Consider the following 26,077-nt stretch of genomic DNA (forward strand, 5'->3'; position numbering starts at 1 on the left):
CTCCACGGGCCCTGCCCGCTCCGCCGCGCCGCCCAGCCCAGCCCAGCCGGGGCTAAACCTCTGCGGCCGCAGCGGGGGGGGGGGGGAGGAGGGCCTGGCGGCACCCGAGACACGCGGGGGGAGGCTGAGGCCCGCGCGAGGGAGGGAGGGAGGGGCGGCGGCGGGATCGGGTGTGTGTGTGTGGGGGGGGGTTTGGGGCCGCCTCCCGGCGCGACCGCTGGGATCTCTCGGGCGGGTTGTGTCTGCGGTGCGTGAAGCGGCAGGGATTTAACGTGGCGGCGGCGGCGGCGGCGCGTCGTGCGGAGAGCGCGGAGGGGATCGTGCCCGCGCCCCCCTCCCGCCTCGGCCGCCTGTGTGGCTAATCCCCCCCCCATCTGGACCATGGCCGACGACGACGTGCTGTTCGAGGATGTGTACGAGCTCTGCGAGGTGATCGGCAAGTAAGTTGAGGGGAGGGGAGGGGAGGGGAGGGGAGGGGAGGGGGGCGGCCAGAGCAGCAGCCAGCTGCAAAGCCTCCTCCCCGATGGGGGGAGGGGGAGATGCTCGGCTTCCACCTGAGCCGCCGCGTCTGAGGGAGGGGGGGGAGAGGGAGAGAGAGAGAGAGAGCCCCCCCCCCGCTCCCCCCCCGGCTCCATGGGACGGGCGGGTTCGCAGCGGCGGCCGCGCGTTTGGGCCGGGCGGGAGCCGTGACCAGGGCGGGCTCCTCCCTCCCTCCCTCCCTCCCTCCCTCCCTCCCGGGCACCGTGAGATGCGACCCTCCTTAGCTGGGCGGCGGCCGCTGTCCCGGTTGGCTCCTTGGCGGAAGGGTCGCGCGCTCCCGCCCAGCCCCTGGGTGTGTGTGTGTGTGTGTGGTGGGGGGGGCGCTTCCCCCTCCGTCTCTCCTGCCCCGTGGTGTGGGCACATTTGTGAGCCAGGTGCTCTTCTTGCCGTGCTCTGCTGCATAATAACCAGCTCGTTAACTGCAGTGTGACACTCAGGTAATCCCCTGGTTTCTCTGTAGGTCTTTCTCCTCCCAGTTGGGATAATGAGGAAGAGTGCAGAAGGGTTTGGCCTTGCAAGGCTTATGATACAACGGCTTTAAGTCTTTGTTGAAAGCTTACATTAAACTCAAGTTGCAACGGTTGCTGACCTATTGCCTTTGGAGGAGGTTGTTTGGAAATGGCAGCACAAGTGTACAAAATTATCACAGTTAAAAGCAATGATAGGAGCTTATTTTTCTCTCTAGCTGGCCTGTTCATACTGATTTTGTCAGCTTCTCTCTCTCTTTTTGTGACTCTTAGTAATGAAGCAAACCAAAATGGGGATGTGGTGTTCTAGAGGATTTAGTAGCTTTGCATTTTGCACAAATTGCACTGAATTTGCCCTTGCTGCCAGTTTTTGTAGGAATGACAAGATAGCTTTGTCACTTCTAGTTTGCTTTTATGCAAAAGAAACATTGTAGTATGCTTTTGTCATGTTAATTTAATAGACAAAATCTATTGAAATATGTGGGCATGTATAGCTGTGTATGTTGCAATTGCCTTTAAACTTTGTTAGTTAATTTAACTTGCTTTTGCTCATTGTACATATACAGATATATCCTCTCATTTGGTCATGGCCTTAAAAGCACCAGTGATAAAGCTGTGTCAGTTTCATAGGTCTGAAACTTTCTGTGAGTGCACACACGTGCATGAATGCAATAATTATATTCCACATCACTAAGCCATGTAACATGGCATGCCATTTTGTTTAATTTTTGCAATAAGTAAATATGATCGCTGATCTCTTCCCTCAACGTTGCCATTCCTTTGTATTCATTTTACGCTTCATACTATGTAAAACAAAAACATTTTTAAACTGGGCTGAATCACTACTTCCTCATGGTATCACATTTATTGTTATGAAAAATAATGCATGTTTGGTGCTAAGACCATGAATCAAGAAGTCCCAACTGAAACCTCAGCTAAATACTAACCCCAGTGAACTCACTAGGTGACCTTAGGCAAGCTTGTTTCTCTTACGCCTGTTTTGTAATACAGGGATACTGGCCTGTCTTAAAGGGGTGTCATCACTGCTGAGATAATGGTCATGAAATCGTTTAAGCGCTTGCAGAAGATAGTGGGTATGATGAGTGACAGCTCTTTCCTATCCCTGTTGCTTATACATACTACTTTGTACTTTCCGTTAATTTTAAATTTAATATGCTTAGGAGGATGAACACTTCCAGTGATACAGCTCCCACATGAAAGTACTCTAGCGATTTGTCATAAAAATGGTAAATGGGTAGAAGAGTAATCCCTGGTAGCAACACCTGGAATCAGGAAATTGCGTTCTGGGCCACACTGGTAGCAAAACTGTTAAAACAGGTGTGGGAAGTGCTGTTGTGATTGGGCAGGTTAGGGGGGATTATGGGACTCTGACTGCTTAGATATGACATTACATACCTAAATTAGTTTAGTTTTTAAAAACGTTTCTGGCCTTTTTATATACGTAATAGGAAAAAATGCATGCAGTATTTTATTGTTGCTCAGTAAACCTGTTTCTTCTGAAGTAAACTTGTTTCTTCTAGTGTTCTGACGGATGAGTGCAAAAATAGTGGAATGACTGACAATTATTTAAATCTTTTTTAAAAAATTCTTAAAACTGTAAGCATAGTGGATTATTTGTACTGAGATTTTGTGCTGATTATTGTAGTAATCACCTTTATCTGCATAATCAGTGTTTTGGGCTCTGTTGATGGGTACAGCTGAGCTTTTTTCCCCTTTGTTGATTCAGGCCTATGGAGGAAGGCCAGACCCAAGTGCTTTTGAATGCTGTGAATACATCTTGCTAAATGATTACTCAGCATTCAGAACTGTGAAGTTTAGATTGATATGCTGAAATAATTTATTCTCCCAAATTTTAGAGTGTTTCATATAGTTTAAAGGTTAAACTTCTTTCTCATTTAAGACTGATCAGCTGTTTACTGTGAAAAGAACATTTTAAACAACTCGGTCTTATGAGGTATTAGTAAAAAAATTCTGGTTATGATAATAGGGCTGAAGGAAGATTTTAGTTTCTTTTAACTAGATCAACCCAAGGGAAATAGGTCTCTTCAGAGGATGATCTGGAAAAAATATGCACATTGATTTTGTGTATTAAAGTCCCTTTTCCTTCAAAGGCGAAGAAAGTATTTCCTATGTATCTAAGTTACAAGGATTGTTACATTTGACAGGGTTATACTTAAGCACCAGAGTTAATTGTGCAGTTGGTTTAATCAGTTGTTTACCGTGTAAGGATTTACCAATAAAATCTGAAATTTGTCTCAATCGGGCATCCACCTGTTGCCTCTTCTAAAACTGGAAATGAACATTTTTCTTATTTTATCATCCTAATCCCTTTTTAAAAACCTGCCCCGAAGCATCTTATAGTTGGACTGCCAAAAAGTCAAACCAGTGGGTTCTAGTCCAAATCAAGCCTGAACGCTCCCTAGAAGCTAATCTGAGGCTATTGTACTTTGGTCACATTATGAAAAGACAACAGTCACTGAAAAAGACAATAACGCTAGCAAGAGTTGAAGGCAGCAGGAAAAGAGGGAGACCCAGCATGAGTTGGATTGATTCAATCAAGGAAGCCATGGCCCTTAGTTTGGAAGATCTGAGCAAGGCTGTTAACGATTTGGCATTTTGGAGGACATTAATTCATAGGGTTGCCGTATGTCAGATGTGACTTGATGGCACTTAACACGCACACACCATTTATTAATAATCCTATTTATACCTTACCTTTCCATATGGCTCAAGGAGGCTTACAGTTCATAATTAAAGGCATGACAATTTAAAAGAAGCAAAATAAAACCCCACATGGCCTTTTCACCCCCAAAAGATATCTGCAACTTATACCCCATTAAAACGCTGGCAAATAATATGTGTAAAATTGCTAAGGTAACTATATCTGTGTGAGGATTTGAGGTAAATAAAAAAAGTACAAATTAAGCTTGCTGTTTTCAACTTTACTTGAAAGATTGAGTTATCTTGCTCTGTGTATTTATGTGTGTGAGAGTTTAAAGTATGTAGGTATATATTGAAATGTGTTTCTGATCTAGCCACGTAGGCCAGTGGAGGGTTGAGGAATCTAGGAAAGAAGGTTGAAGATACTTATCTTTTTCTTTACGGGGCTGTCAGCAGCTTTGGGGTGTCTGATTTCAGGAAAAGCGGTGTCAGTGAAAGAGAACGGAGGGCATCACACGTGGGCTTCTCCTCGAGGATCCTCCTGTGTAATTTTTGCATCCTTTAACATGTCATGTTAATTCTTACTGAAAGTCCTATCCTGTCAATTATATTGACTCTGTATAATCTGCCTTGAGTCTAAATGAGAAATCTGGACTATAACATAATAAAAATAATCAATTGATTGGAGAGCTCTTTTTGGCTGCAGTAAAGAATGTGTTTGTATGTGGGTGGTTTATATTTTCCGAATTGTGTGTGTGTGAGAGAGAAATAATCATGAATATTCTTTGTGATACATACGTTGGCATTTAGACTTCGTTTTGTAAACTGTAAAGTAGGAGACATTTCAAGCAAATGATGACAAAATAGACATGCAGTGCAATGCTAGGCAGATTTAGTCCAGTCTTAGGCCATTGGTTTCATTGGCTTAGAGTACCTTTGCATAGGATTGCACTGGTAGCTCTGTTTTTTTAAAGTATGTAGGCAGATAAGGTGATGGTATTTATCTTTTCACGTTTGTGAAGTGGCAAAATTGATGGGAGTGGGAGGGAAAATCAGTCTGTATCTATTCACGGTATGCTTTAAATTCTATGCATTTGGGACTTAGGGCTACTTCCATTATGTATTTTATAGTATGTGCTACTTGGAAGGCAGTAATGTCCTTCTCTGTGAAAGTGAAGTCTACCTCTCGAGCTGCTTGTTGGCTGACATGCATCACTGTCAGGCCTGTGTCTCAGATAGTTTCGTTTTCTCACAGACTCTCCTTCAAGGACTGTTTTCCCAAAACTGCATTCCTGTTCCCTTTGAAGCTTGCAGATGTCCTTGGGAGCAGCGGTGCCTCTGTACTGTTTGTAATGTGTTCGAAATAATCTCATGAGACTGTACTGCTGAGTGCTTTTTTCAGTGCTTTTATATTATCAAGTGCATGCCAGTTTCCTCCATTGCTGTCTTGGGTTCTCTATGCTCTGTTTGCCTTTGTTACCATTAAACCAACTGCTTTGGACAACTATGTCTCCTGCTGTGGCTAGTGGTTCTCGATAGGGCAAGTGCTGACAATCACTTAGAAATGAGAGATTTATAGAAGTGCTTCATGTTACCCCAAGGTAGGAAATTAAAAAAATGATTTGAAAGTGCCTTGGTACAATGATAAGCAGTCCCTGAAGTGTCTAAGCCGGGGGGGGGGAACCTTTTTCCTGCCAAGGGCCATTTGCGCATTTATAACATTATTCGGGGGGCATAACCAGGTGTAGATCTCCCGGGGGGGGGAGACTACGGTTTCCAGGTCTCCAGACACCACCTGGAGGTTGGCAACCCCAAGGGAGACCACGCAGAGAAGGCCTGGAGCGCACCCCCGCTCCCTTGTCCTCCCCCCTCCAGGTGGGAGGGCAGCCAGCGGTAGGCCTGAGCAAACGAGGCGCCAGGAGGCAGCCGATCCACAGGGGAGGAAGGAAAGAAAGAAAACAGAGAAAGAGGAAAAGGGAGGGAGGGGAAAAGAGAGAGAAAGGGAGAAAGAAATGGAGGGAGGGGGAGAAAGAAAGAAAGAAAAGGACGGAGGGAGACAGACAAAGAGACAGAAAAAGAGGGAGAGAAAGGAGAGTGACAGAAAAAGAAGAAAAGAAAGAAAAGCCTCCCCCCCACACACACACACACCTGTGCACGCCAGCCCCACGCGACCAGGCCCCAACCTCCATGCCTCCCCCCCCACACCCCCGTCCCGGAGCTCCCGAGGGCCGCAGAAAATGTCTTCGGGGGCCGCATACGGCCCCCGGGCCTGAGGTTCCCCATCCCTGGTCTAAGCTGTGTCCTAGCCTAGCTTAATATATGTGTAGGAAATCTGGGGTGGGTATGAGGTAGAGGTAGTATCATTTCACTTGGTGTCATATTTAAGGGGGCACAATTTGGGAACCCCGTTGTTTTACAAAAGGGATCATGGTTGTAATCCAGCCCACAGCTATGTGTGCTTAAATTCCATTGACTTGAATAAGAGTTAGGGGGTTACCACACTTGTATTCCCAGCAATGTATTAAGAGTTTGAAAATGTTATAAAAAATACTGTTCGCACTTTCTATGTATTCCAACCAATGAATTAAGAGTTTGAAAACATTATAAAAAATACTGTTCGCACTTTGTTTGGCCCCTTTAGCTGTGAAGACGTCTTCCAACCATTTATAAGCCGTGGTATCCAAAACCCCTTTTGAAGCGATGTTTATTATAACATTTTCAAACTCTTAATACATTGCTGGGAATACAAAGTGCGGTAACCCCCTTAAGTATGCATTGCTGTGGGCTAGGTTTCTGTAGCGTTAATAACAAAGATACTTAAAAATCCTTAAGCCTAATCAAATTTTATTCCATAATGCAGCCACTTTCAAATACTTTCCAGTTTAAACGTCGGGATGTGACATCACCCCAATGGGTCAGGAATGACCCAGTGCTACCTTTACCTTTAATGAATGCAAAACCTCAATTGTACAGATGTTGTTCTATCAGGAACTTATTTGTCTCTTTAGGTGCTTGGTAAAAGATGATTCAGTGATGGCTAGTTCTGTCTCATCTGGCAATAGTGTATTCCCATTCAACAGTGCTTGATCAGTTAATGGCTTTGTTTTATAAAGTATAGAGAAAAAGAATAACAGTTCTGATATTGTTTCGGGAACTTTGGGGGTGAATTCTATACTTCTCACAGCAGCCCTCTGTGACATCTGAAAAGGCACTGTGTGAGGTTGTGGGGAAAAAAGCCATGTAGTGTGTGGAGAGCTGTATCAAGGAAGGGAAACTGTGTGAACTTGCCTTCTCCATTCCTCTTCTGCTAGCAGAAGGCCTCCTTGCTGCAGCCTCCTGTTGGCGTTTTCCCCACAGGTGTTGCAGAGAGATGCTGTGTGACAGAGAAAGCTGGGAGAAGATATGCTTTTATGAGTCCTTTGTAGTTACAGGTCATAGGTTGTGAGCTGATTACTTTTACATTGGTGTATGCACAGTTTTCTCAGTTGTTCTATAGTTAGAACCAGAAGTGATATTTATTTATTTTTCATACTTCTAACCCGCCTTCCCCTGGCCAGGCTGGGCTCAGGACGGGTGGCAACATAAATTTTTTACAATTTAACAATAAAACATGTAAAACCATAAATCATTCCACAATTATTAAAAAGATGGTCTCCATATGTATATAGTGCCCACTGCAGCAAATGATGCTGACCTCAAAACAAAGCAGCTCAAAATCTGGTTGTCTAACCACCCCCAATAAGTTGATTGTAAACTAAAAAAAGGGGTGGAGTGGGGGAGTAGGGAGGCCAGTACTGATCTCACCTGCGGCTGTCCTCTACTGTAGGCCTGGTGGAATAGCTCTGTCTTACAGGCCCTGCGGGACTCTTTCAGGTTCCGCAGGGCCCTGATGTTACTAGGCAGAGCATTCCACCAGGATGGAGCCAGGGCTGAAAAGGCCCTGGCCCTAGTCAAGGACAGCTGCACACTCCTCGGGCTGGGGACCACCAACAAGTTATTATCAGTGGAGCATGATGCTCTTCGGGGGAATACCAAGAGAGGCGGTCCCGAAGATACGAGGGTCCCAGACCGTGTAAGGCTTTAAAAGTCAAAACCAGCACCTTAAACCTGATCCAATACTCCAGCTGAAGCCAGTGCAGTTGTCAGAGCACTGGCTCTCGGGGCGAGGCCCCAGTAAGGAGCCTCGCTGCTGCATTCTGTACCAGCTGGAGCCTTTGGGTCAGTCTCAAGGGCAGCCCTACTTGGAGTGAGTTACAGTAACCCTATGGTGGTTATAAGGATCTAAGAGACCCAAGTTTAAATCCCCGCTCTCCCATGGAGGTTTAGCGGATGACCTTGGATCATTCATTGTCACTCAGCCTATCCTGTCTCACAGAATGGTGGTTGTTAGGGTAAAATGAAGTAGGAGAGAATGCTGTTATAAACTGCTTTGGGTCCCCTTTAGGGAGAAAAGAGGGGTATAAGTATAGTAGCTAGCCTGTCAAATCTGGCAGTAGTTTATTCCTGTTCAACAATGTTTGATAAGTTTACAGCTTTGTTTTATAAAGTACGAAGAAAAGGATGATATTTTGAATTCAGCATGCTCAGATAAGATGCAGCACTTTTCCAAATGTCTCGCATACAACGTTATTTCCATTGTCATAACTTTTAGTAGGTGAATGGGAAATAGATTGTAATTCATAGTAAACATTTTGCACGTTAATACTTGGCTGCTCAGCTCTAGAATATTCCTATTTGAACAGTAAATTACGGATTTACAAATGTAGCTACTCCATAGTTTTCCTTAATACTGATAAATTGACACGTGTGTGTCAAGTAGTGCTATTCAGCTTTCTTTTGGAACAGACTGATGTTAAGCTCTATATTCAGGTTATGTACATCTGACAACTTCCAGCAATCAGAATCAATTTTCATAGATGCAGAATCTTATTGCAACAAATAGGTATTTCATGGTTAGACGCAATACCAATTATCTGCTGTGTTAATGAAAATTAGTCCTCAGATAATTTCTATATAAAATGTACCTTTCCCTTAGTAATGTTTTCATATATATTTACCCAACATATGTGTGGCTTCTCCAAATTTAACTGTATGAAGGATACTACAGATGAAACTTCAGTTCTAGGTGGTACTATTCACCAAGTTCTTGCACCAAAGGTTATCTGATTTAGGAAGAACTGGGCTGTTAATTTATTAGGTAAGAAGGAAGATGGAATTCATGAAGATGTGATGTGGACTTATTTTGTGTGTGTGGGTGGGGGGAGAGAGTGATTTCTCTAGGTTATTCTGTTAAAACAGATCACTGAACTGAGTTCCGGTATACAACACAGTCCAGGTAGTGTTACTCTAATTAGGCAGTCTCCACTTTAGTTGGGGGAAGTAGCTGAGGAGACAAGCAGCAATAGTGGGGTAACTGGGATCGATAACCTATGTATACCAGAATAAATCCTGGGGAAAACGCTCAAATAACCAAGCAGTTGTATGATTAAAATTGTTTTTATTAAAGAAAAATAATAAAGAATATACCTTTCAAGCAAGTGAACATGCATAAATCATACAAGAGCTAAGAGAGAAAGGGTGGAAAGTTGGATAGAGTTAAGGGATGGGCGATATTTACCGGTCCAGGAGAGACGTCCAGGGAAAGCAGCACTGATGAGGAAAATGGCCAGTGTTTCCAGGAGCGAAGAAAAGGAACCACATACAAGTGGGGTTTCATGCCAGTTCCAAGACACACACACAAAGAATGGCCAAAGGACCAATAGTTCTCTCCCAGAATGGGTCCTGAGGTGGTATGAGGTAAGCTGACAGGAAATCCAGAGACAAAGAATTGATTGCTTTACCAAGGTCCGAACCAAAATATTAAGGCTTGATGAGTCGTCAAGATCCAAGAGAATGCCTAAGCTATTCTCCTGAATGCTGATTGATTTCCCAGGATGGGTGCAACTAGGGTAATTAATGGTCAGCTGATTAAATCACCTTAGGGTGACACAATGGAGACTAGCCAGCCCCGTTATCTAGCCGGGCATACCTTTGGGACCTGGGAAAAGTACAGCTGTCAACCACCTTCCTGCCCAAGATATTCACACAAGATGGATCCCAAAGTTATCAGAGGCATCCGTTTTGTGGAGAGCAGTGTGTTCTCGCTCTGGAAGAGGAGGTCATCTGTAAAGTGGGTGTTTCCGTTCCTCTTGCTTCTGGGAGGCAGGACTAAAACTTTTGACTTCCTGTCTCTGAGGAAACGCCCCCTCATTCCCAGTTCTTTCCTGCCTCGCATCGGGAGAGCAGGCTCTATCAGCAGCTCTCTACCAATTCTTCTTAGAAGTCTACTTTTCTAAAAAAATTCTTTCTTCCTCCTCTTAGAGGTATATCTTCTAATCTGTACTGTTTCTTTTTCTGTCTTCCTGCTGCACAGTATAGGCCTTTTTAGTCAGGTTTTTGGCTTTCCCGCCAAATCAAAATGGCGGACGCTCCTCCTGACGCCTTCATTGCGCAGGAAGATTTGGACCCCGGCTTGCTTGTCCCAGCCCCGCCAGTCCAACAAAAAACCCCTGGCAGCCACTCCGGTAGTTCTAAGGGGAAGGGCAAGAAGAAGCGGGGAGACGGTTCCATTAAAAGGAAAGGAACCGATGCGGCTCACGTTAAAAGTAACAAAAGAGCTCGCGCAACTACTGTCCCCCGCTCTCTTGTTGCGGCCTTGCCGCACAGGCTCTTCGTGGTGATGAGGCCGGAGAACCCGACGGCTCCAGCTGCGCCACAAGCCGCAACCTCGGAGAACCCTCCAGCCGGTAAGGCGCCGACTCCCTCCTTGGAGGGTAACGCGCCCCCTCCCCTAGCCGCCATAGAGGCGACGGGACTGCTGTCCCTTAAGGCGGAACTCTTGGCCCTAATTAAGGAGGCCTTTGCAGAAGGCATCAGAGCGGTGCAGCTCGCTTCCCCTACCTCCTCTGTCCGTGACTCCTCCGAACTCTCTGTTAGCGACCCGGGGGAGGGCCCCAGTTCCCAACCACCCCAAAGGGAGGGAGGGAGCCAGTGGCTTACCAAAGCAGCCCTTAAGGCTCATCCGACCAAATCAGCCACCACCACAGTCACCTTTTCCCCTGCCTCTTCTGACGATGAGAGGGAAGAAGGCGAGTTCTCCTCCGAAGGAGAGAACCTCGCTACCGAGGAAAAGCAACTCGGGTTATTTAGCCCCGATGACTATCAATCCCTACTTTCCAAGACCCTAGCAGCCCTTGACTTAAATGCAGCTTCTGACTCCCAGCCTCAAGAGAAGCAGTTAGGGGCCAAAAAGTTCTTCAATATGCACCACGCTACTCCACATGTAGCCCCTGTCCCTGATTATTTCTTAACCCTTATCAATGCAGAGTGGGATAAACCCCTGGCTTCTCGCCAACCTCCTGCAGTGGTTAAGAAGCTGTATAACATAGCCAGTAACTCTGCTGATCTATTCAAGGTCCCCCTAGTGGAACCCGCAGTTACTGCTCTTCATACCTCTGACCTAGTCACAGAGGAGGGCCAGGGCCTTATTAGGGACCCCGTCGACCGAAAAGCCGACTTGGCTTGCAAAAAGTCCCACGATGCAGCAGCCTGGGCCATCCAAGCTTCCATCACTTCAGCCCTTGTCTCTCGTGCGGCAATAGTCTGGACCAGAAAACTGAGTCAACTTATCCCAGAGGACGACAGGAATGCCTTGGAGGGAGCCTCTAGGATTCTAAAAGCCGTGTCTTTTCTAGCAGACTCCTCCCTAGACACGATGGCCTTCGCGGCTAGAGCCATGGCGACTACGGCGGCGGCTAGAAGGGCATTATGGATCCGCCCTTGGCAAGTACAACACAGATCCAAAACAGTTTTAATGGGGTTCCCCTTTCAGGGAAAGAAGCTTTTCGGGGAAAAGCTGGAAGAGATATTGGTCGAAACCAAGGATAAGAAGAAGGCCTTACCCAAGGTCTTCAGTAAAGAACAAAAAAGCTTTTCCTCCCAGGTTCCTTTCGCACCTCCCACACCCTGTCTAGGTACAGACCGGAACAAAGAAGAAGTCAGTGGAGCTCCTCCAGGGGTTCCTTTCGGAGGGGGGGCGCTTTTCCAAACCCTCACGCTTTACCAGCTTCCAGGGAGAAAGGAACGACAAATTCTTTCGTCCATCAAAACAATGACGCTCCCATTCAGCCTGTGGGGGGCAGGCTGACTCAATTCTGTCACCGGTGGAAAACCTCCCACCCAGATGCCTGGGTATTCAACGTCATCCATCAGGGCTACCAACTGGAACTGGTTTCCACTCCTCCAGACCGTCTGGTAGCATCGACTCGCCCCTCAAACACAGAAAATCAACTCAGAACAGCAGAAGCCGTCCGTCATCTACTCGACATCCAAGCCATCGAACCAGTCAATCCACAGGAGCACTCATCAGGAGTCTACTCCTATTTCTTCACTGTGCCAAAGAGAAACGGAGATTGGAGGGCTATCCTCGACCTCAAGTTCCTCAACAGACACATCCTCAGAAGACGCTTCAGAATGGAAACTCTGCGTTCAATCACAGAGGCTCTACGACCACAGGACTTTCTCACATCCATCGACTTAAAGGAAGCCTACCTGCACGTCATGATCCATCCCCTTCATCGAAAATTCCTTCACTTCCACTTTCATCTCAGACACTACCAGTTCCGGGCGCTCCCCTTCGGCTTGTCATCCGCCCCCCGGGTCTTCACGAAGGTGCTTGTAACCTTGATAGCCCGGGCACGGGAGAAGGGGATCCGACTGCACCCCTACTTAGACGACATTCTAATCTGTGCGTCATCAAGGGATCTGTGCCTCAACCACACCAGGATAGTCATGGAGCTTTTGGATGCCCATGGTTTCCTGATAAACAAGGAAAAGAGTCATCTTTCCCCTTCCCAGCATCTGCTTCACTTGGGCGTCCACATAGACACAGTCTCCAACACTCTGTCACTGCCAGAGGACAAGGTAACTAAGATCTCCTCCTTAGCCAAGTTCACTCTTCTCTCCAAGTCAGCTCAGATCATCAACCTAGCAAAACTCCAGGGCCTTATGATCTCCACCATTCCATCAGTACGGTGGGCCAGGCTTCATGCCAGGACCTTGCAGTGGTTCCTTCGCCTGTATCAGAGGGAGATCTCCCTCAGGTCTCGCAAACGCTTGATTCTACCCAAAGCTGTCAAGTCGAGCCTCCGATGGTGGGCCTGTCCCAGCAACCTCTCTCAGGGTCTTCAATATATCACTCCTCCTCCTATCCAGTTGTTCACCGATGCATCCCTCTTGGGTTGGGGAGCCTCCTTTCTCAACCAACTGGCACAGGGACTCTGGAACTCGAAGGAACGACTTATGAACATCAACGCCCTGTAAATCAGCCATCTGGATGGCCCTACATCACTTTCATTCTCAGGTCAGAAACCAACACGTTCTCATCAGGACCGACAATGTGGCAGCGAAAGCGCACATAAACAAACAGGGTCCTCGGTCCTTGAACCTGCACAGAGAGGCCAAGCTCATCCTATCCTGGGCAGAGATCCATCTCCTCCATTTCAGCGGAACATATCCAGGGGACAGTCAACACACAAGCGGACTGGCTGAGCAGACGGAATCTGGACGAGTCAGAGTGGTCCCTACATCCGGAAACCTTCCTTCTCCTCTCCCAGCGCCTGGGCTTCCCGCAGGTAGACCTTTTTGCGTCAGCTACAAACCACCTGCTCCCAAGATTCTTTACCCGCTACTATCATCCTCAGGTGGAAATGACGGATGCCTTGCTGTCTCCGTGGCCGAAAGTTCTTCTCTACGCCTTCCCTCCTCTTCCACTTATCCCCAGAGTCCTGCGACTGGTAAGGATTCTGAAAGCGTCAATCATTCTAATCGCACCATTTTGGCCGAGACATCCCTGGTTTCCAACCCTCGTGGAGATGTCAATCTGCGATCCCTGGAGACTCCCAGTGCAACACGATCTACTCAAACAGGGTCCCATATGCCACCCGGACTCGGGGTGGTACCGCTTGACCGCATGGCTGTTGAAAGGGACAGGCTCTTAGCCTTAGGCTACAATCCAGAAATTGCGGACACCATCGTTGCGTCCCGGCGTCCATCCACTCGCCGCATCTATGGCACGACCTGGAAGACCTTCGTTAGGTGGTGCACCCGCAAGCACGTGAACCCCTTAAAACCCTGAGTTTCTCACCTGCTGTCCTTTCTCCAAGATGGACGAATCAAGGGTCTCAAGCCAGCCACCCTTCGCCGACAACTTGCCGCAATAGCCACCTTAGTTCCCAAGATCTCAGGCATCCAGATAACTAAACATCCTCATGTTAGGGCCTTCCTTAGAGGGGTCAGTCTCTCCTCCCCAGCAGTGGCCCATAGATTTCCCACATGGAGTCTCCATACGGTTTTATCGGCCCTCTCCAAGGCACCTTTCGAACCTTTACGTTCTACCAACCTAAGACACCTGAGAATGAAGGTTTTGTTCCTAACGGCCGTTATCTCGGCTCGAAGGGTCTCAGAGTTGGGGGCTCTTTCGGTTAGACCAGAGTTATGTACCTTTCACAGGGATAAGGTGGTCCTTCTCCTAGACCCGTCCTTACTCCCTAAGGTTAACACCAAATTCCATAGGGACCAGGAATTAGTGCTGCCCTCCTTCTGCCCCAACCCCCAGCATCCTAAAGAGAGAGAATGGTACACTTTAGACCTCAGGAGGGCACTCAAGATCTACATCTCATGCACTGAAGGCGTCAGGACCTCTGAGTCCTTGTTTATCAATTTGTCAGCCCCAAATAAGGGCAAACCCATGTCTCGCACGGTAATAAGCCACACCATCAGATCTTGCATTTCCCAGGCCTATAGCTCCAACAAGTTGGCCGTGCCACAAGGCATCACCGCCCATTCTGTCAGGAGTGCCGCTACCACAGTGCCCTCCATCGACAGGCTTCCCTAGAGGAAATCTGCAAGGCAGCGACCTGGTCGTCCGTCTCCACTTTCGTCCGTCATTATAAATTGAATCTGTTCGCTTCTGCAGACGCGGCCTTCGGCCGCAGAGTCCTTCAGAGCGTTCTGCAAAATTCCTAACCCACCCGGGCCAGGGACAGCTCCTGTAAGTCCCACTTTGCAGATGACCTCCTCTTCCAGAGCGAGAACGAGCCTTGGATACTCACTGTGAAGGCTCCTTCTGCTCTGGAATACAGAGGTCATCTGGCCCACCTCTCAGGAATTTAGCATTTTGTTCAGGATTAGCTAGTTCGTTTGGGGATCTAGCAACTTCCTGCCTCTTCCACAATGGAGCCACGGCTCTTAGTTGAGTTGCTGTTACTAACACTTGTTGTTTTCTTCTCACAGTTACTGTTGTTTCTTCTACTTAAACCTTCCTGTCCTAAAAAAAAAAAAAAAAAAAAAGGGAGGGGAATTTAGGCGTTCTTGTGCCCTATAGCTCGGAAAGTTTCAAACTGGAAATGACGGGGCGTTTCCTCAGAGACAGGAAGTCAAAGTTTTAGTCCTGCCTCCCAGAAGCAAGAGGAACGGAAACACCCACTTTACAGATGACCTCCGTATTCCAGAGCAGAAGGAGCCTTCACAGTGAGTATCCAAGGCTCGTTACTTTGCTGTTAGTCTTTGATTCCCATGCCATCCATGGCACCCCTTAGCGGGAGGAGGGGTCCAGCAATTTACAGTAGGGGCAAAGAATGAGAGCTAGTCTGTGGAGAATGAATGTGAGACAGTGGTGACAGAAGCTGCTAGAAAGGGGGTGAGGAACCAGGAAATAGATATTTCGGTGTAAAAGGACTAGATTCTCTGATCATACATTATAATGGCAAAGGAGGTTGGATTTAGTGTGCTTAATTTCTAAAAAGATACATGCTGGGGCTCAGATCTCTGTGACAATCATGTCGTATGCCTTTTAATCCTGGAGACTTAATTGTAAGTGGAAGCAGGGGGAATGGAGGGATGGATATGGTGTAGTTGTTCAGTAGTGAAGAAAATAACTTAGTCTGAGGAGGAGGGCATCTTGAAACATGGCGTTATTTCCATTGCTTGCTTGAGGAGGCAGGAACAAAAACTTCCTGTCTCCTCTTGAGGGAATAGACCCCTCCTACTCAGTTCGTTTCCTGCCTTGCATGGGGAGAGCAGCTTTCCAGCAAAGCTCTGCTGCTTAGCTTTCTTTTAGGAAACTTACCTTGTTCTTACCAGAAGACCTCGTTGTGGGATTTCTCTTGGCATTGCTGAGCACTTCAGATCAGCCCTCCTTGGGCCAGTCCTCCCACAGCCACTCTTGTGGTCTCCTGGAGTTGAAAGAGGGGGAAGAGCCGATATTGCTGTGGCAAAAAGGTGGGGGGAAAGCCTCCCATAAGAAGAAGGCGTCAAAACGGCTCTTGCTCCAGGCACTTCAGGAAGGATTTCTCCTCCTCTGCCTGAGTCTTGCAACTGGTAATGTAGCCTTTTCCTCCCCCACCCCCAGACAAAAAAGAGTGGGGAAAATGCCTCACATAAGGAGGCATCGCAAATGGTTCTTGCTCCAGGTGCTTCAGGAAGGATTTCTCCTCCTCTGTTTGAGTGTTGTACCTTGCCTGTCGCTGGTAATGTAGCTTCCCCCCCCGCCCAAGCCGACTGGTGCGTGATCTCCAAGTCCTCTGTGCAGAACTGGCCTACTTAGTGAGAGGCGCCTCCTAGATGACTTGCATTCCTTGCAGCTGCCTTCTCCCTCAATCAGAGGATCCCAGGGGTTGGTGCCAGTACCAGTACCTCCATGCTTGGATCCCCAGGCAAGGGCCCTATCTATTGTAGGGACACCCCACAATTTTATGTCCTGTTCTAGTTGGCCCACTAAAGCGGCAAGGAAGGCCCCCCTGCCTCAGACTAGTGAGTACATTCTGCACAGCCTTTCCCCTCGCTCCTTAGAATCAGAGTTGGAAGGGACCACCAGGGTCATCTAGTCCAACCCCCTAAAAATGCAGGAAATTAACAATTACCTCCCCCCACATCCCCAGTGACCCCAATTCTCCCCCCACCATGCAGGATCCCACAATCAAAGCGCTCCCGATGGCCATCCAGCCTCTGCTTAAAAACCTCCAAAGACGGGGACTCCACCACCCTCCGAGGCAGTGCATTCCACCATTGAACAGCCCTAACCATCAGAAAGTTCTTCCCAATGTTTAGGTGGAATTGCTTTTGTGTTAGTTTAAATCCATTACTCTGTGTCCTAGTCTCTGGAGCAACAGAGAACAAGCTAGTTCCCTCATCAACGTGACATCCCTTCAAATATTTAAACATGGCTGTCATGTCTCCCCTCAACCTTCTCTTCTCCAAACTAAACAAACCCAACTCCCTAAGTCTCTCCTCTTAGGGCATGGATTCCAGACCTTTGACCATTCTGGTCGCCCTCCTCTGGACACACTCCAACTTGTCAACATCCTTCTTAAATTGTGGAGCCCAAAACTGGACACAGTATTCCAAGTGAGGTCTGACCAATGCAGAATACAGTGGTAGTATTACTTCCCTTGATCTAGACACAATACTCCTATTGATGCAGCCCAGAATTGCATTGGCTGCCTTAGCCGCCATATCACACTGTTGACTCATGTTCAGTTTGTGGTCCACTAAGACTCCCAGATCTCTTTCACATGTACTGTTGTCAAGCCAACTATCTCCCATCCTGTACCCGTGCCATATGTTGTTTCTGCCTAGGTGAAGTACTTTACGCTTCTCCCTATTGAAATCCATTTTATTGCTTATAACCCAGCTCTCCAGTCTATCGAGATCATTCTGAACTCTGACCCTACCCTCCAGGGTATTAACTACCCCTCCTAACTTGGTGTCATCTGCAAATTTGATTAGCATGCTCTCTATTCCATCATCCAAGTCATTTATAAAAATATTAAATAGTACCGGTCCCAGGACAGACCCCTGTGGTTACTTGACTGAGGAAGAATTTTCCTCGGATGAGAAAGAACCTGTTCCACAAGAGAATCATACCAGGCTATTTAGCAGCGAAGACTATCAGTCTGCTGACCAGAGCCATTACAGCCCTAGACTTAAATGATGATCCTGGTGGGTCTCAAGCAAAAAAAAAAAAAAGCCGAAAGGGACTAAGTGATTATTCCATAGGCATTCCACCCCTTCTCAGGGGTGCCTTTCCCTGATTACTTTGAGAGCCTCGTTAGGGTTGAATGGGAAAAGTTTCTTAATGTGATGACTAAAGCTTCAGAAATGCTACAGCTCCCCTGGGTGGATGCTCAGGTAGCCACACTTCAGTCCTCAGATCTGTTAGAGGATGGCCTAGCTTTTTTCGGGACACAATAGATAGAAAAGCTGACTTTGCAGCTAGAAACGTGCATGAGTTCTCTGCTCTTGCTGTCAGCGCATCAGCAACCTCCGCTCCTACTTCTAGGGCCACTATAGATTCGACCCGTAAACTTCTCAGTTTATTTCTCCTGATAATAAAAAAGCCTTAGTGGGAGTGAATAGAATTTATAAAAGCCTCCTGCTTTCTGGTTGACTCTGCCCTAGATACTTTATCCTTTGCCATGTCAGCAGGCTCAGCCATTAGACATGCCCTTGGTTCAGATCCTGGCAGGCGGATTCCCATTCCAAAACTGCCCTAATGTGATATCCTTCCCAAGGGGGAAAGTTGTTTGAGACATATTAGACAGCATTCTGGCAGAAACTAGAAAAGAAAGCCCTTCTCAGGATCTCTTGATCTGGGTGGTCATTCAAACACTGGAGGCTGCCCTTGGCTTATTTCTGTATGGAGTTATCAAAACGGTCCACAGTCGATCGCCCATTAGCCGCAGCCTTTACTCTTTTCTCTGTCTGTGTTATTAAACAAAGGGGATTGACATAATGTATTAGATCCCATCTGCACCAGCGTGCCCATAGTGCAGAAATCCATCCACGGGGAAACGTGAGGGGTTGATCGCTACAGACCTGTGCCCAAGTGTAGTCTTGGCCTCCCTAATCCTCTCAAAGTTCTTTGTTTACACAACTCATTTCTCAGCAGCCACAGCAGTTTTCCATGGTTCATTCCCTGGGACGAGCCCTTCAGTTTCTGCCTTTGGCCTCCTTAGTATCCAAGATTTTTCCCCAAGGTGTTTATGTCTATAGTAGCCCAGTGGCCTGAGCCCCGATCTTCGATCCAGCCCACCCAGATCCTAGGGGATCTCCAGAAAATTACTAAGGGCTTCCCTTTTATACATAGGATTGGTTCATTAGGCCTCTATTACACACCACACCACTACAATGATCTCCCGGAACCAATAATTAGTTGGCTCTGACAAGAGGGTTAAGAGATCATAACTACGACTCCTGTTAAAACAGAGCCTGTCCTGATGGGACATTCCAGCCACCTGACCAGGGGTCAGCAGCACTCCCGTTAGCAGCACTTCCATGACTCTTTAATTCAAATCTCTCAATCACCAGGCTGACCAGGTGTAGGGACCCCTTCGATCAGTTCAAGGTTTGTGGTTTGTCATGGGAGTCTGAACATACCGGAACTCAGGGCCATCTCTAGAACACTACAGAGGTGCCCCCTTTCTGTCAAGGCCAGGCTAACCGACCCGTGTGGACCAGGCTAGCTCAAGCTTCTCACATCCTAGGAGCTAAGCAGGATTGTGTCCTTGTTGATATTCCACCCTTGTTAGAATAGACTACTCTCTGATAAGTCCACATAATAAGCTAGGATGACACAGATCTCTGACTGACTGCTACCAACTTCCGGGATATCGAAAGACCCTGACAGTGACTTGTGGGAGCTCCTCCGGTCATGGCAAGTGCTTCTAACCCTTGAAGACCAACCTCTAAGAGGATATGCTCTCATGAAAAACGTATGTCCTCTAGCACATGCATAAGCATATGGAACCCTAAGTTATTAGGTCTAGCAGTTACTCGGGTCCTTGTAGGAAGGAGTGCACCAGACCTCACCTAGAGTATTATGTTTTGGGCACGGCAATTTAAGAAAGATGAAGACAAGCTGGAATGGGTCCAGAGGAGGGCAACAAAGATGGTGAGGGGTCTACCATGTTTATCTCTGTTGTTCCGGTCTGTATATGGCTCATTCCTGTCCATTCCTAGCTTGGGAAGTCTCAAACTGAGAAGGAGGGGCCTATTCCCTCAAGAGGAGCCAGGAAGATGAAGGTTTTTGTTCCTGCCTCCCCGAGCAAGCAATGGAAATAACCCAATGTTTCAAGATGCCCTCCTTACCTCAAAGCAGAAGGAACCTTCATGGTAAGTAATCCAAGGTTCGTCCTCATATTTCAGGCCTCACACCTGGAATTGAAAACAGATCCCTGCATTTATCCCTGTTGAGCCCTAGCACAAATGAAGCCTGGGCAGGACATCATTTTCTCTATGGCTTGTCCTGAACTTTTTGTACTTTCCATGCACTCCCCAGTTTCCTGAGTATGCCTTGGATGCTGTGTATCTGTTCTGCTAATCAGAGTGCTTTTCTCCAGCAGAATGAGTCTTCCATGGATACTTTATTCCACTAGCAAAAGAGCCCCTGTATAGACTAAAAGAGCTCCTGTATAGACTAAAGTTCCTTACACCAGAGGAAAGCATGCCATTAACAGAACTGATCTGTTTCCAGTGAAGCATGGACCTCAGGAGGAGTATGTGGATTGAATGAAAGAGGTTCATAAGCTATGAAGAAAACTGGAGACTGGGAATTATCAAGACTAGAAAAAAGACTGCTAAGGGGAGACATGAGAGGTTTATAAAATTATGTATGGAGTGGAGAAAGTGCATAGAGCTTTTTCTCCCTCTCCCATAATAGTAGAGCTCAGAGATGCCCAATGAAATTGTTGGGGAAATAGGCTCAGGACAGACAAAAGGAAATAAAGGCTGTGGTTACCAAATGCTATTCAATATCAGAGATGTTTGTACTTATCCCTTCATTTTATTTAAGGCTCATTTTTAAAGCTTAGAACAGATTCCAGGATTAAACTTTTATGAGTTAAAGGCAGAAAAGATAATGTGGACAATGAACTGTTTTCTTTGTATTTGGGCTTCTTGGTAGCTACCTAACTTGTCTTTTGCTATTCTGCTGAAGCACAATGTCCTCTCCAGTTGGGTTTATAAATATATGTTGGATTGTAGTGGTGTCTTTCTTTAAGGAAGTCAGAGATAGGAGGGGGCATGGCTAAATGGCCATTATTAAAAGAGAGAGATGGTGTTATGAGCATTGTTATAAGAGCAGTGCTTTGTGTGTTTGACAGATTCTTGGAATTATTTTGGTTTCAGTAGCAGTTAATGTTGAATAATTTTAAATAGCCCTTTACCTGGTGTGTATTCCGTCACTGTTTAAAACATTATTAGTGATTCCATGAATATGCTTCATTTAAAGTAGTTACATATGTTTTAAATAATTTTATCTCCAAAAAAAATTCCTGTATCTTCATCCATGGAGACCTTTTTAAAAACTTGAGCCAGGTACTGTGTTCCCATATATAGGGGGCCTCCAACAGGTAGCTCATCAGCTGATGGTAGTTCTCCAGCTGCTGCAGCATAGCTTGTGTGTCCCCTAGAGGAACCTTGGAAAGGATGGCAAAAAGGTCTGCTTTAGGCTTTTGTAAAAAATGTTATTTCATAGGATTTTCTCTGTGTTGCTGTGCTGATAGCTTGATTTCTGGTGCTCTTCATGTTCTGGACTTGGTGGTAATATGCTGGAGTTGGTGATGAGTAGCCTGGAATATTTTACATTTTTAATTGCTCAAAAGTAGCAGTTATTAAAGAAAGAGTTGGCAATCACTGTGCTAGGATGTATCTTCAGGTTAACTTTATAATGGAACTTTGATATAGAGAAAGATAGACTAATGCCCACTGAGGTGCTTAACTTTACTGTTTTTCAGAAGATATATTTCTAACTGTAGTGAGAGGTAACTTTAATGTATTATAGTTATCTTGACCTATTTGTTTTTGTAACACTGATCCTAAATACATTTCAAGTCAACACAGAGGAACTTCAGTGTGTCTTTAGGACTAAAGTATATGACAAAAAATGTTAGATGTTGCTTAGTTTATAAAGCTGAATGTGATGCGGAATTGCTTCAGGCCTTTTCTGAAGCACACTCTGTAACCCATTGCCAGTGTGGAATAGAATCTGTCCCAAGTAAAGATGTGAAGGCGGGGTTGGGTGGGGGAGAGAAATTGGTTGGATGTATTTCCCCCCCAAGGACTTTTCAATTTTTCCAACAGAAAAATCTTCAGGAGCACTTGAAAAAACTTGTATGAAATATTTTCTCTTCTAAAATTAGTAAAATGCTTCTTCAGGCAAGCTTTTTCCACACTCAAAATGTATAGCTTGAAAATATCTGTTCAAAACTATGAAGAAATCCGTTTAAAAACAATTTTTACTGTGAAATTCTTAATCCTGTTTGCCTGCCTACTGTTTCCAACAATTTTTGTTTGGTCCTTCGCCTGTATCAGAGGGAGATCTCCCTCAGGGGTTGAAGGCCATTGTCTTAGTGTATTAGACTGGAAGAGGGCAAAAGCAAAGCGGCATGCCTGCAGCAACCACTGGTCAATGTCTCCCATGCCAAGAACCAACACATGCCCAACAGAACCAAAGCAGAGCCCAGGAATTCCGGGAGAACCACAAGCCAATGTGGCAAGCCCAAGAGAATCAAAGCAGAACCCATGGCCAATGTGGCAATGTAAGGCCAACAAAACCAGTATCAAACCGAAGAATACTAGCAGGGTTGTGTTTTGGTGTTTTTTTTTTTTTAAACCAAGGGCAATCCACACAAGCCTAGCACAACAATCTTAAGCACAAGTTTGCAAGCCCAGCAGAACCGAGAGCAATACACAGAAGCCTTATAAGAACAATCTTGAGCATGGGGGGCACTTTTGAAAGCCCAGCAGAACCAAGGGCAATCCACTGACAAACATACATACCATCACTTCCCCAAGGAAGGACACGGAAAGTGAGGGGTGATTTTGTGTGTACTCTGATACTCCTCTCTCAGCAGTCTGCACACCATCACTGCCTCAGAGGAGGAGCTTTAGGTGCTGCAGGTGCCCTTCATCAGTGGCTCTCCTTTTCCCACCTCCCATGCCTGCAAAAAAGAATGTTACACACATGCAGGTTGGCTTTCTTATTGATGGTGCTCCTTAGGTTCCGTTGGTTTCTGTTAGACGCACAAGTCCCTATCCTACCTCTTTCATCTTCAACAAGAAGGACAGTTTTGATGCAGCTGTATTATTTTCAAAATACCCTTTTGGTTTGGGGTGGCTGGTGACTGAGCGAGCACCACCTCCAACATCCCTCTGTGCTGCACAGCTACTAGGATTCAGTTGAAGTGTTTCAGTAAAGATGGATTCGTGTTGGGAATAAGTCTACAAGTTTTGTCTCTGTCAGGATTACACAAAGAGTTAAATGTTTGTGTATAGTTTACATTGACTGAGGGGGATGGTGCTAGCCACTTGGCAAGTGTTGATTTGTCAGATCAAGAGCTATTGGTCATGTGATGTTCTGGCGCGATCCTAGAAGCTTCAGTTGAACTGCCGTTTTGGTTAAGAAGAGACTTACTTCTTCCTCTAATAGATAATGTTAACTATGTTTTAAGCCTTATTCTTTACTATGTTTTAAGCCTTAGAGTCTGCTAGCCACTTGCTGGCAAAAGTTTAGGAAACGAATTGTAGATCACAGAATCATAGAGTTGGAAGGGACTACCAGGGTAATCTAGTCTAACCCCCTGCACAATGCAGGAAATTCAGAACTACCTTCCCCACCACACCCCCAGTGACCCCTACTCCATGCCCAGAAGATGGCAAAGATGCCCTCCCTCTCATGAACTGCCTAAGGTCATAGACTCAGCATTGCTGACAGATGGCCATCTAGCCTCTGCTTTAAAACCTCCAGGGAAGGAGCACTTACCACCTCCTGAGGAAGCCTGTTTCACTGAGGAACCGTTCTCACTGCTAGAAAATTCTTCCTAATGTCTAGACAGAAACTCTTCTGATTTAATTTCAACCCGTTAGTTCTTGTCCGACCTTCTGGGGCAACAGAAAACAACTTGGCACCCTCCTCTATATGATGCCCCTTCAAGTACTCGAAGATGGTTATCATATCCTCTCTAAGTCTTGTCCTCTTCAGGCTAAACATATCTAGCTCCTTCAACCTTTCCTCATAGGCCTTGGTCTCCAGACCCCTCACCCTCTTTGTTGCCCTCCTCTGGACACGCACCAGCTTGTCTACGTCCTTTTAAAATTGTGGTGCCCAAAACTGAACACAATACTCTAGGTGAGGTCTAACCAGAGCAGAGTAAAGTGATACCATCACTTCGCGTGATCTGAACACTATACTTCTGTTGATGCAGCCCAAGATTGCATTTGCCTTTTTAGTTACAGCATCACACTGCTGACTCATGTTCAGTGTTTGGTCTACTAAGATCCTTTCGCACACACTCCTGCTAAGACAAGTCTCTCCCATCCTATAATTATGCATTTGATTTTTCCTACCTAAATGCAGAACTTTACATTTATCTCTGTTGAAATGCATTTTATTGGTTTTAGCCCAATTCTCCAGCCTGTAAAGATCACCCTGTATCCTGGCTCTGTCTTCTACCTTATTTGCTACCCCTCCCAATTTAGTATCATCTGCAAATTTAATAAGCACCCTCTCTATTCCTTCATCCAAATCATTTATAAAGATATTGAACAACACAGGGCCCAGCACTGATCCCTGAGAAACTCCACTAGTCATTCCTCTCCAAGTGGATGAGGAACCCTTAACAAGAACTCTTTGGGTGCAATCTGTCAACCAATTACAGATCCACCTAACAGTGACAGGATCTAAATCACATTATCCCAACAAGAATATTCTGGGGAACCTTATCAAAAGCCTTACTGAAGTCTAGATAAACTATGTCTACTGCATTCCCCTGATCCAGCAAGGTAGTAACTTTCTCAAAAAAGGAGATAAGATTAGTCTGACATGACCTGTTCTTGAGAAACCTGTGCTGGCTCTTAGTGATCAGATCCATCCTTTCTAAATGCTCAAGGACTGACTGTTTGATGATTTGTTCAAAACTGAGGAAAAGTAGGAATTGAGGAGTTCTGTCCTCTCTTCATCTCCTGTTACAATTTCACTTTCCGGTCCACGCAATGGGCTTATCTTGTCCTTGTTCTTACTCTTACTCTGTACATAGGAAAAGAACCCCTTTTTGTTGCGTTTAGCATCTCTCGCTAGCCTAAGTTCATACTGAGCTTTAGCTTTCCTAACACTCTCCCTACAAGCACTAGTTATTTGCTTATATTCCTCTTTGGTTATAAGGCCCTCCTTCCACTTCCTAAATGAGTCTTTTTTACTTCTCAACTCTTTAAAACACTGTTTATGGAGCCACCCTGGCCTCTTTAGGCTCCTCCCATTTCCCCTTCTCATAGGAATGGTTTGTGATTGCGCCTTCAGTATTTCATTTTTAAGAAACTCCCACCCTTCTTGAACTCCCTATTCCTTAAGTATTTCTGACCACGGGATCCTACCCAGCATAAGTTTAAGCTTGTTAAAATTTGCTTTCCTAAAGTCCAACCTATATGTCTGACTATGTACAGTTTTTCCTTTCCCTAAGATTGTAAATTCCAAGAATACATGGTCACTACTACCCAGGGTACCTACTACTTCAACCTCATCAACCAGTTCTTCCCTGTTGGTGAGAATCAAGTCTAATATAGCAGATCCCCTTGTTTCCGTGTCCACTTTCTGGAATATGAAGTTGTCAACAAGACAAGTCAGGAATTTATTGGACCTTGCATTTTTAGCAGAGTTGGACTTCCAACAGATATCTGGGTAATTAAAATCTCCCCTGACCACCATGTCCCGTTTCTTTGAGAACTTTGTAATTTGGTCTAGGAGTGTCTCACCCAAGTCCTCTGCATGGTTTGGTGATAGATAGTAGACCCCCACCATAATATCACTATTATTTCTTATTCCTTTTATTTTTACCCATAGAATCTCAACTAGACTTGCATTCTCAGATTCATGTTTTTCTTCAGAAATATACACATCTTTGACATATAGTGCTACTCCTCCCCCCTTCCTTATCTGTCTATCCCTTTTAAACAAGTTGTACCCCTCAATCTTAATATTCCAATCAGATAAACTACAAACTTTATCAGTTAAAATCGATTACATAAATAAATAATTACATTAAAACCTCACTATATAAAATACAGATAAAGTTATATCAATTAAAAATCACCATATTCACAAGGCATAAAATGATTAAAATCAATTAACATCACTAATACCCTTCTCCGACTGAATTTTAATAGCTACAGAGCAATACTTGGCTACTTGCAAAGATCGCTGAGAGTCTCCCTCCCATAAGAGGAATTTAATTTTCTCTTCCTCTGAACTGGTCTCCATCATGTCAATAAGAGGTAGAATTAGTTTCTGACAAATTCCC

At 45.7% G+C, this 26,077-nt stretch overlaps 1 protein-coding gene across 20 annotated transcripts in view; it reads left to right on the plus strand.

Annotated features, from left to right (window-relative positions):
* The first annotated feature begins 334 nt into the window (after positions 1-334).
* CASK (calcium/calmodulin dependent serine protein kinase) overlaps positions 335-26,077 on the plus strand; it is a 327,562-nt gene continuing 301,819 nt past the window's right edge. For all 20 annotated transcript variants that reach the window (XM_056858036.1, XM_056858039.1, XM_056858041.1 and 17 more), the window contains exon 1: positions 335-440. In XM_056858036.1, the coding sequence (XP_056714014.1) occupies positions 382-440 (59 nt within the window). In that variant the 5' untranslated portion in view covers positions 335-381. The remainder of the gene's footprint in view (positions 441-26,077) is intronic.

The sequence above is a fragment of the Euleptes europaea genome, chromosome 12 (genome assembly GCF_029931775.1).
Source record: "Euleptes europaea isolate rEulEur1 chromosome 12, rEulEur1.hap1, whole genome shotgun sequence".
Classification (NCBI taxonomy): Eukaryota; Metazoa; Chordata; class Lepidosauria; order Squamata; family Sphaerodactylidae; genus Euleptes; species Euleptes europaea.